The sequence below is a fragment of the Sminthopsis crassicaudata genome, chromosome 1 (assembly GCF_048593235.1).
Source record: "Sminthopsis crassicaudata isolate SCR6 chromosome 1, ASM4859323v1, whole genome shotgun sequence".
Taxonomy (NCBI): domain Eukaryota; kingdom Metazoa; phylum Chordata; class Mammalia; order Dasyuromorphia; family Dasyuridae; genus Sminthopsis; species Sminthopsis crassicaudata.
The window spans coordinates 675,812,996-675,824,332 of record NC_133617.1 but is presented as its reverse complement, the minus strand read 5'-3'; the positions used below and the strand labels follow the sequence as shown (position 1 = coordinate 675,824,332).

The following is an 11,337-nucleotide window of genomic DNA, read 5'->3' as shown; positions in this document are numbered from 1 at the left end:
AGGCAAGAAGGCCTTTCGGGAAAATGGCTTCCTTATGTAATTTCTTTGACTCTTTGCTAAGGAGTTCTCCTATGTACTATCCATATGCAGGACCATAATAAGCTATGAGCATGGGTGAAGTGCTCAAGAAAAAGTTAGCCCCGAGTTCCCAGAACATGAAAATGTGTCTAAAAGTTTAGATTCTAGCAATTTAAATTCAATTAAAGTAGGAAGCCAAATAAAAATAATAATGCTGGTCCTCTAGGGAAGGAAAATATTGCTGTATGTTTCAATTCTAATTCCCCTCTCCCAGCTTCCCTATTTTACTTTTTCCAATTACATGTAAAAACATTTAATTTTTTTTTTAATTTCGAGTTCCAAATTCTCTCATTTTCCTTTTCCCCCTCAATGAGGTGAATAATTTGATATGGGTTATACATATAAAATCATACAAAACATTTTCCAATCAGTCATGTTATAAAACATAGATAACACCTCAAAAAACAAACCATCAGATAAAGGGATTTTTTTAAGGTTGCTTTGATCTGTAGCAAACTTCAGTAGTTCATTTTCTAGAAGTGGATAGCATTTTTCATAAGTCCATTGGAATTGTCTTGGATCTTTGGACTGCTGAGAATAGCTACGTCATTCACAGTTGATCAAAGTACATTATTATTGGGTACAATATTCTCCTGTTTCTTGTTACTTCTCTTTGCATCTATTCATATAAATTCAGGTTTCTCTGAAAGCATCCTGCTCATAATTTCTTATAGCACAATAGTATTCCATCACAATCATATACAACAGCTTTATCAACCATTCCCCAATTGATGAGCATTAAATTTCTAATTATTTCCTCCCACAAAAAGGGCTGCTATATTTTTATATATTCTAGTTCTTTTTAAAAAAAAATCTCTTTGGAACATAGACATATATATTGGTGGTATTTATGGGTCAAAGGGTATGCACAGCTTTACAATCTTTTAGGTATACTTTCAAATTATTCTCTAAAATGGTTAGATCAGTCCATAATTAATTCCACCAATAACACATTAATGTCCCAATTTCCCCAAATTCCCTTCAACCCTCCCATAAGTCTGACTCGGGAGATCCATCCAAATATTTAGGCTCTTAATTTCTGACTTTATGAGGCTCCTACTGAAGAACATGGGCAGTCCTTCACTCATATTCTGTGAATAACCAGTTCATCTTCATTTTCCATTGTACATTTTACCTACTGATATCTATTATAATTCATCTTTATTGCTCCTTATACCTTGCAGCTGGTTCACACCTACCACTTGCCTCTCCATTGCCTTTGGAGTATTATTCATTTTTTAATTCTTTTCAGACTATTTTGTGCTCTTGTTCATAGCCCTAATAATAACCATTTGCATTTATATGACAGCAGGTGACATAGTAAGTGAAGTACTAGATGATGGAATCAGGAAGACTTGAATTTAAACCCTGGGCAAGTCATCACTTTACTTTCTTCGACCTCAGTTGAGTTATCCGTAAAATAGAGCACCTCTCTCCCAGACTTGTTGTGAAGATTCACATGAAAATATATGTAAAGTGCTTTGCAAATCTTCAAACACCGCACCAATGGCAGTTTTTATAGATTACAAAGTATTTTTCTCCCAAGCTTCCTCTAATGTTTTAGTACTGAGTTTTTAAAGGATCAAAGCAAGTTCTACCAAACTTGGAAAGGCTTTGAAGTGGAACCCCGGAGTTGAACTGTGCACATCTGTTATAGGAGAGAGGCTATTTCCCAGAAAATAGAGTTGGGGTTTTGGGGGAGGGGATTGTCATATGATACCTATTATAAAAAAAATAAAGGAGCTCTAGTCTACATTATTGGGGACCACAGATCCTTGAAGGATTGAAGTATTTCTTACTGTGATTTAAAAATGATCACTCCCATTTTACAAAGAAACTAAGGTTCTGATTCATGAAATAGTGTATCCATAGTCACACAAATATAATTAGCTTAAAAATTGTGTTGGAGGGGGTGAATGTTCTGGCTCCCTGTTTAGGGTTGTTACCTCTTCCTCCTCTCCCTAAAAGACAGAGTAATAGTTTAAACCAGGAACTCCTAAGAGAACCAGCTGTCCTGCTTCTCTCCTTCCCCCTCCTCCACTTTTTGCTCCACCCTTCTGGGCCCCTCCCTCCCACTCCCAAATCTGGCTCTCTTTTAAATCCTGCTGGAGCATCTAGAATGGCCATTCAACCACTTCCACAGCCCAGCAAGAGGGAACCACTGCCTCATCATGCAGTCAGTACAGATTTTGACCTTGGTCCTGCTGGCCCTAGGAGCATGGGCTGCTCAGAATTCAGTAGGTAGGAGACCTGCAACTGCTGGAGATGTTCCCCTTTTCTTGTCTTCTCCTGCTTCCTGGGCCCTCCCTCTCCCCGATTCTCTCCTGGTTCTCAACTCCCAAGTTTGTAGGTTTAGTTTGCCTGTCTAGAATTTGCAGAGGGGGCATTGGGAGGCAAATAATGGCCCCCATTGGTTATCAATTATTCTTATTTCAAGGATCCCTAGAATTGTTGGGGTATCATGGAAAGGGGTTTGGGCAGGAAATAAGGGTTATAGTCCTGGCCTTCTAACACCCCTTAATACTGTAATTTGGAATAGGTCTTCACATCTCTCTGGATCTCGCTTTTCTCATCTCTGAGATAAGGAGACTGGGTGGAAGTAGTTTCAAATTCTAGCTCCTACTTCTAGTTTTGTTAGCACAGTATGCTCCAGTTCCTTCCAGCTGTACACTAAGAATATCTGCCCATCTTCCTCACTCTTTCTGTTCTCACCTCATCCCACATTTTGTTTCCAATTCCCATAATTTTAACTTCTCCCAGTTGTGGAACCTTCCTGTCTTAGCCCTTTGGAGAAAGCTCTGCTTTTCTTCTCACCTCCTTGTACAAAGTAGGCCTGAGGGAAGACATGCAGCTTCCTGACAGGAGCAAGAAAGAATTGTAAAAAGAAAAGAAGAGGAAAGAAAGGAGATGGGAGGGGAGAAGTAGGAAAGGAGAGGAGGAGGAAAAGATGGACTCAATTGGACCATTTTTATTAAATAGTTACTGTGCAGACAGTTTGCTCCACACAAGGACTTTAAAAATGAAGAACAAGAGTTGACAGATTAAAAGGGGAGGGAGCAGGCTAGGAATAGGGAAAACAACTATATTTTAAAATGCACTAAGCAAAGGAGACAGAGTACTTCAGAAAAACCTAATAAAAGGACACTTACCTAGGAGGGTATATTAGGTAAATCTTCAAGGAGAATGTGGCATCTGAATTTGATGAGGATGATTCAACAGGGAGAGATATGAGTAATGGCTTGTCACAGGTTTAGGTTTGAAAGAACCTTTGGGACCTGACTTCATGAAAGGGGGCAGGAAGGAAGGGATATGGGGGGGTGGAAAGAGGAAATGGAAGGGGGCAAAGGCTGGGAAGAGCTTAGGCAGCAGGAGAGAAGCAGCAGAATGTTCCTTTCATAATGGAGAAGTTGGCAGAGTGTTCATGGTTCCTGTTCATTGCAGAGAAGGCTGGGCACTGCCCAAATTTCCGCCAGGTGTTGTCAGATAGAACTGAGTGTAAACAGATGTGCCATGGTGATTCCAGCTGTCCCCAAGACCTGAAATGCTGCCCACAAGGCTGCAATTGGCTATGTATGAACACTACCCAAGGTAAGAGAATATGGTTCAGTATGGGAGGGGTCCCTGTCCATGGTACTATGGGAACTAAGACTTTGGGATTTCCCAGTCAGGGTGCCTTGATAGCTATGGGAAGGGAGGTGGATGGGGAATCTGAAATGGAGGCAGTTCTCAGGGTACTTCAGCTCACTCCAGCTCCTCTAGATCAAGGAAGGCTGCTTAGAAGAGACATAACTACCTTCAACCCCAGACTGGGAGCAAATAGAAACAGAACGAGGGTAGGTAGGGCATAGGAGAAGGAAGCCACAGATGGTTCTGCTCTCTTCCAGAGAAAGATGGCAGTTGCCCCCTGGCTACCTTTTCTTTCTCCTCCTCCGAGGAGCACCATCTCAATCCCCTTTGCGGGAAGGCATGCCATACTGACCTGGACTGCGATGGGGAGGCCAAATGTTGTGTCAGCAGCTCCTGCGGCCAAACCTGTACCATGCCGATCAGAGGTAATCATGATCCCTATGTGTGTTTCTAAAGTGAGTTTACAGTTTCTAAGGTGCTTGCCTTTCTAAGTTTTTCTAGGTGGTACAGTGGATAAAATCTGCTGGGCCTGAAGTTTAGAAGACTTGAAGTAACATCTTGCCTTGGACATTTAGTAGCTATGTGACCTGTGGCAAATCAATTAAACTTTCTGAACTTCAGTTTCCCTATCTGCAAAATGGGAATAATAGAACTTCCATTTGTAAAGACCAAATAACTTCCAAAACCTTAAAATGCCATAAAAATATTAAAATTTTCTTAAAATAACCTGGAAGATATGAAATGTTAAGTAGCATTTACCCCAATTTTATTGTTGGGAACTTGAGAAACGGTGTCTGACGCATGAGCACAGAACTAGTGAAGTAGCAGAGCTGGGATTCAGACGCCAACCCAAGGGATCTTGGCCCCATCCCCAAATTTCTGAAAGTTGGACTGGCTCCCTTTGAACCGCTGATGAAGCTGACCCAGTTCTATAGTGCGTGGGATGATCCTTTCTCCTAGTATGATTCAAGATCTTATATTCTACTCTGTAAAACTAATCCATTGTGTGATCTTTCCAGTCCTTATGAGCATTTGCACTGTGCTCTGCCTGACATGTGGACATCTCAGAATATGTAGTCTACTAACCCTATGGTTTACTGGGCTGTTGAGCTCAAAGTAACTGTGCATTTAAAAAGCCCATCTAGACTAGATGATCATTTCTCTACAGAGCTCTTAAAGATCATCAAACCCAGCCATACCTCTCATTTTACAAATGAGAAAATTAAGGCTCACAGGGTAAGTGACTTGCTTAAGGTCACATAGGAAATCAAGAGGAAGAGTCAAGATTGGAACTCATGTCCTCTAGATTGAGAAAAATGAAATTCTCTCTACACTGGGTTACATTCCCTTTCACAAAGTCTCTTATTTCTATTAGCCTTTGAAGTTTGCAAAATGCTTTCTCCCCCCATCCTTCACTTCCATGCAGTAGAAAACAAAGGAATGAGGAAGGAAGAGAAAGGAAAGAAGGAAGGAATGAAGAAGAGAGGGAAGGAAGGAAGGAAGGAAGGAAGGAAGGAAGGAAGGAAGGAAGGAAGGAAGGAAGGAAGGAAGGAAGGAAGGAAGGAAGGAAAGGAAAGGAGGGAGGGAGGGAAGGAAGGAAGGAGGGAGGGAAGGAAGGAGGGAGGGAGGGAAGGAAGGAAGGAGGGAGGGAAGGAAGGAAGGAGGGAGGGAAGGAAGGAGGGAAGGAAGGAGGGAAGGAAGGAGGGAAGCAAAGGAGGAAGAAAAAAAGGAGAGCGAGCGAAGGAAGGAAATGAAGGTAGGAAAGAAGGGATAGTGGGAGGGAGGGAGGAAGGAAGAAAGAAAGGAAGGAAGGGAGAGAAGGAAGAAGAAAAGAGGGAAAGAAGGAAGGGAGGGAAGATGGGAAGAAAGAAGGAAGAAAAGAAGGAAGGAAAGAAGGAAGGAAGGAAGGAAGGAAGGGAGAAAAGAAGGAAGGAAGGGAGAAAAGAAGGAAGGAAGGAAGGAAAATAATGATTTACTAAGTACTTACCATGTACTAGGCACTCCACTAAATGCCTTACAGTTATCTCAGTTAATACTCATAACAACCTGGAGATGTATGTACTATTATCCTCATTTTACAGATGAGGAAACAACTTAGTTTAACTAGCTTAAGTAATTTTCCCAAAGTCACACAGCTGGTAAATGAGGTTAGAATCAACTCCAGGCCTAGACCCTGTGTTTATACCACCCAGTTGAGGGAACTGGGATTAATTTCTTTCTTACACACCTTAGGGGCAGCAAGAAATAACACGATGTTGCCCCCAGTAAGGAAGTATTTTGCAAAAAATAAAACCTCCTCCTTACAGGAGTTCTGTATGAGCACAAGAGCCATGAATGATATGGTTTGCTGCTCAGTTGCCACTTTCTTTGTCCATTTGCAGGCATAGTAAGGGAAGGGAGAGGTGGTAATAGAGTGATTATGTGCATGCAGGCTTGAATAAGAGCAAACATAGTTCTTCTCTGGCTCCTCTCCTTCTCTGAGACTGGGGTATTCACTGTGGCACTTTAAGAGGCGCTTCAATGCCTGGCTAAAGAGCTCAGTCCTGGATTCTGGGATCAGAAGAAATGCATTCTCAGGCAACTGAATGATTGCATGATGGATTCAGTGTTTTAGGGAAATGAAGTTGGTGGGAATTTGGGAAGAGCCTGGAAGCAAGAGGGCCAAGTGAGGCTGGTTCAGAGACTGGCATGAAAAGGAAGGGAAAGGGACTTCCTTCCCTAACACTTAGACCTATTGTTTCTGTCCTGAGATCGCCTTCCTGATGGCCTTTTGTGGGCTTGTCACTGAAATGCTATTCCTGTTCCCTAGAGTATTTCTGTGTCCTCTCCCTCGGCATCCCCAGGATCATAATTGGTCCAAAGTCCCCAGCCAGATCTAAATTCTTTGTTCTGTGCTAACTCCCTAAATGAAGGACTTCAGATCCGATGAGCATTGATGGCAGGTGCTGGGAGGGGACCAGAGAATATTTAGTATAAAGGGAACTTTTTAGTGGCTCCTGCAGGTCAGCAGAGGTCAAAAAGGTGGTGCTGGGGATGAATGCAACCTGAAGAAAAAAATTGTATAATGTGCATTAATGCCATGATTAAAAAAAATAATAATACATCCTTTGAATCCAAGACTTTGAACTTTGGATTCCAAATTCATCACTCAACTATATTCCTTAGGCCTCTCATAGTTTTCAGGCAATGAAACCCTTCAAATTGCTTTATGCAGATAACAGACTCCAACCCCAACAGAGGTGACTTCTCCTTATAGCCACTGTCCTGCAAGGCTGCTTTTAGGCAGACCCCATTGGATTCCTTCTGGTAATAAGACTACTTATTCTCTGTTCCTCTCACCCATTGTCCCCCTCACTTCTTCCCCCCACAGTTAAGTCTGGTCAGTGTTCTGCTGTGACCAAGGTTTGCCCCAGGAATAACTGAACCCACACCTGTTGGTTAGATGATCATTGCCTGGGAGAGAAAAAGTGTTGTTTCTCTGGCAGGTGTATGGAGCCTTTCCGAGATAAGAATGAGCTAGCGAATCTTAGTGTTTCAGTTCCTTTGGATGCTGCACTGGGTGACCACCAAGCAGCACAAAAATATTGTTCTTTTCTCAATGAGGAACTTACCATTTTGCTGCAAACTCGGTACTTGGAATCTGTATCAAGTAAAAGTGAATACTCAATTCTAGGAACTCTCAATTTAGGACTGTCTAGAGGTGATCTAATGGGAAAAAGCTAATCTAGAAACTTTAGATGATGGGGTTTGAGTCCTAGCCCATTTACCAGGTGAATCCAGCCAAGTATCTTTGATTCTGCTGTTTATGACCCTGTACAGACCACTTCACAACTCTGGGCCTTTGGGATCCCACCTCATAAATTAGGCAGTTGGTCTATATTATGTCTCAGTTCTATGGAGAGGATTGTATTTGCAGCATAAACTTCCTAAGGCAAGACTATATCCTTTTGGTCTTTGTATCTCTGGCACCTGAGACACAGGACATGAGGGATCACTCAATATTTGTGTAGTAAGATTATATTATACTTTCTCAGGCTTATTAGACGTAGAGTGCTTTGTAAATCTTTGTAATCACATGTAAACAGGAGTTATCATCATCATCATCATCATCATTATTATATTACAATTACCTGATAACCTTTCTTCTCCTTGTCCTCTCAGATCTAAAAGTCCCTGAGAGCATCTACCAGGAGTTAGGACAGAGAGATTTTAATCAATCTCCCAATAAGCAATGTATTAAGGTTATGTTAGGCACTGTCCTAGGCGTGGGGGAATATGCTTTCTTGCATCCATTTCTGTGTTGTTTAAAATTTTGTTTTCTCTGTGACCATTATATTTCGTTTCTTTGTATGTCAACGTCAATCAGTATTTATTGAGCATCTGCTTTGGGCCAAGCCTTGCACTAAATATTGGGGCAGAAAAAAGAAAAAAAAAAGCTCTTAAGTAACTCGCAGTCTAATGGGGAGACAAACATGCGAACAGTTATATATAATCAAGCTCTATATAGGTTAAATTGCAGACAATCAACAGAAGGAAGACATTAACATTGAGAGAGACCAGGAGAGGGTCCTTAGTGGGACCCAGGGTCACACATGTAATTAGATAGCAGAGCCAAAACTAAAAGCCAGAACTCAAGATTCTAGGCCAGTTGCATTCCCTCTGTGCTATTTCCCTCTGAAGATAGAAACCAGAACTGTGTCTTCTCTGAATGGCATAAGGTTCAAAGACACTATGTGTATGGTGTGTAAGGCTGATGAAAGTGCCAGGGGACAGAGCATGAGGACCTATGGGACACTTAGGAGTCTTTGAAAGGTTTAAGATCAGATCGGATAAGAATGAGAAAAGGTCAGTTCTTCCCTGTCCACTCATCATCACCATCACCAACACATAACCAGTCAATCAATTTCACACATACACACACACCCCAATACAAATCTAATTAATCAATCCATATACACACCTGAACAATCCACTCTATCAATTTCTCTCTCCTTTCTCCTCTCTCTCTCTCTCTCTCTCTCTCTCTCTCTCTCTCTCTCTCTCTCTCTCTCTTTCTCTCTCTCTTTCTCTTTCACACACACACACACACACACACACACACACACACACACACACACCACTCCCCTTTTAGGCTTTCAGGCTGTGATGTTCCCAGGATTGGAACTCTCAAAGACAACATCTCCCTCCCCTCTAGTCCTAGCCAGGGCTAGCTGTCAAGATATGACATATGACATATGACCATGACATGTCATAATAACACTGCTTTTCCTTTTCACCATCACCACCAATAACATTACTAGAAAGTTGTTCCTGAAACATGTCATGTCCTTCCTCTTGAGCCCTACAACATCACTGGGAAGTAGGTAAACAAAGGGCAACTATGACCATATCTCAGAGGAGGAAGCTACAGATCTACAGTGTGGGATCATAGGAGCTGGACCTGAAGTGATCAAGCTCCACAGAAGTCAAGCTGCTTGCCCAGTGTAGAATAAAGGAACAGTAAGGAGCAGAGCACTCCTTGGAACTTTTTTCTAGGACCTACTCAGCTCCTGTCCTTGAAAGCTCTCCTCCCATCCTGACTCCATCGGTGTGGTTGCATCAGATCTTCTTGCTTGAGTTTTTCTGGTTAGTTCCAAAACTTTAGCCCACCTCCAGCTTCCTTCCTTGCCATTCAGTTCTCCTGATTCTAATTCTGCAGTCAGTCCCTTTCATGTGTCTCTATGTTTACTTTTCAGAGGAGCAGATGCTTTCACCGAGAAGAAAACACCATCTTGTCCCTCTGAGGACTAAACCAAGACAACACACAACCCCGCTGGTTACTCCTTAAAGTCCAGATATCTTTTTTTCCTTGGGGCTCCAATCCCTTTGGGTTAATAAAGGCATTGACTCTGAATGATGAATGATGCCTCTTTGCTCCAACTGCCTTCCCTTTCCTTTCCTGGTCTAGCTTCTAGAGTCATAGAACCATATGATCATAGGGTTTTAGAATCTAGCTACCTATTGATCATTCTACAGTTGCCCTGCCCTTGGGAAAAGAAGACATTAATATGTGAATCGTTAAATATCAATACAAGAAATAAATTGCTCAATATGACAAATAGAGTATAGGAATAATATGTAAATGACAGATACCCATGATAAATGAGGTGAGAATCATCACTATAGGCCATGGTGCTCAAGGAAGGCTTGTTTCATTATGAAGAAAACACAGCTAGATACTGAAGGTTGGGTATGTAAGAAAACGGAAGAGGACATGACTGGGGAGGAGATACAACAAAACATGTGGCCATTAAGTACAGCATTTGGTTAGAAGGTAATATTTGGGAAGCAATAAAAATATATTCGCTGAATAACGTGATGGACCAAGGTCTGGATTTCTGAAAAAGCTAGTTTCAGTGAAAGATGGCGTACTTGCCTCCTCATGGGAAATTGTGGTCCCATCATGGGAAAAGAAGAAGTTAAAGAAAGGAGCCCAGGTAGAAAGAGTTGGCAAGAAAGGAGAAGGTAATGACATCACAACCAGCGGGGATGAGTTTCTCATCTCACAATCGGTCCTTAGCTTCTCATTGGCTATCTATGGGCCAATTGAAATTGTGAGTCTGAGTGTATAAAAGGGTCCCTGTTATGGGACCTAACACAGGTGCCTGGACGAGTTGGGGATGCTAGAAGACCTCAGGATAACGTCATGCCTGAGAAGCGATGTCATCAAGGACCTTCGCATCCCCGTGCCCGAACTCGATCACGCTCCTCAAGGGCCCAACTGCAGTTCCCCGTGAGCCGTGTGGACCGCTTTCTGCGCCAGGGCCACTATGCCCAGAGACTGGCCTCAGGTGCCCCTGTTTTCCTGGCTGCGGTGTTAGAGTATCTGACTGCTGAGATCTTAGAGCTGGCAGGCAATGCTGCCCGTGACAACCAGAAAAGTCGCATTGCTCCCCGCCATGTGCAGCTGGCTGTGCGCAATGATGCTGAGCTCAACCAGCTCTTTGGCCATGTCACCATCTCCCAGGGCACAGTCTTGCCTCGCATCCACTCAGAGCTGCTGCAGCCAACCAGCAAGGCCCGCAGCAGCCAGTGCCATGTTGGACAACCCCAAACTTATTCGGTGAAGGCCAAGTGAGCCAGCTTGGAGAGAGCCCAGAATCTTATGCAGTAAACACTTCTGTTCTCTGGGTCCTCCAATTTCATCACCCCGCAAACCTATTAAAAGAGATTAAATCCAAAGCAGTTTTGTTCAGACTCATCATTCTCTTTGTAAATTCCACTTCTAGAGATGTGGTCATGTCTTATAAAGAAGGAACTGATCTCTTGTTTCTCTATGGGGATGGGTACCAAATTTCTATAGTATAAATTGCATTTATCTGGCCTTCAAGACCTTTCACCCCATCTTCCCTAGTTTCATCTCCTACCATTTGCCTAAAGGAACCCTCAGATCTATTTAGAATGATATCAAGTTGAGCAATATAATTTAAGGTAGGGGAGAACTGTGCATCTTTGAATGTATTAGAGGATTTAATTTAGAGGGATGAGTATGGGAACAGAGTCCAGATTTTTTAATCTCATTCCTTCCTGATCCCCAAAAGATCTAGGCCCTGCTTTCACAATCCTTTCCACCTTCTATTGATGATGTGGTTA

General features: G+C 42.4%; 1 protein-coding gene across 1 annotated transcript; it reads left to right on the top strand.

The window, feature by feature from the left end:
- Positions 1-1,017: 1,017 nt before the first annotated feature.
- LOC141551662 (histone H2A, embryonic-like) lies at positions 1,018-10,926 on the top strand. The gene is made up of 3 exons (XM_074283550.1): positions 1,018-1,036; positions 9,006-9,330; positions 9,441-10,926. The coding sequence occupies exon 3, from the start codon at positions 10,391-10,393 to the stop codon at positions 10,820-10,822; it is 432 nt and encodes a 143-aa protein (XP_074139651.1). The 5' UTR covers positions 1,018-1,036; positions 9,006-9,330; positions 9,441-10,390; the 3' UTR covers positions 10,823-10,926.
- The last annotated feature ends 411 nt before the right edge of the window (positions 10,927-11,337 follow it).

What these genes read in the sequence shown, in the direction of transcription:
- LOC141551662 (XM_074283550.1), top strand. Translation starts at nt 10,391, where the DNA reads ATGCCTGAGAAGCGATGTCATCAAGGACCTTCGCATCCCCGTGCCCGA.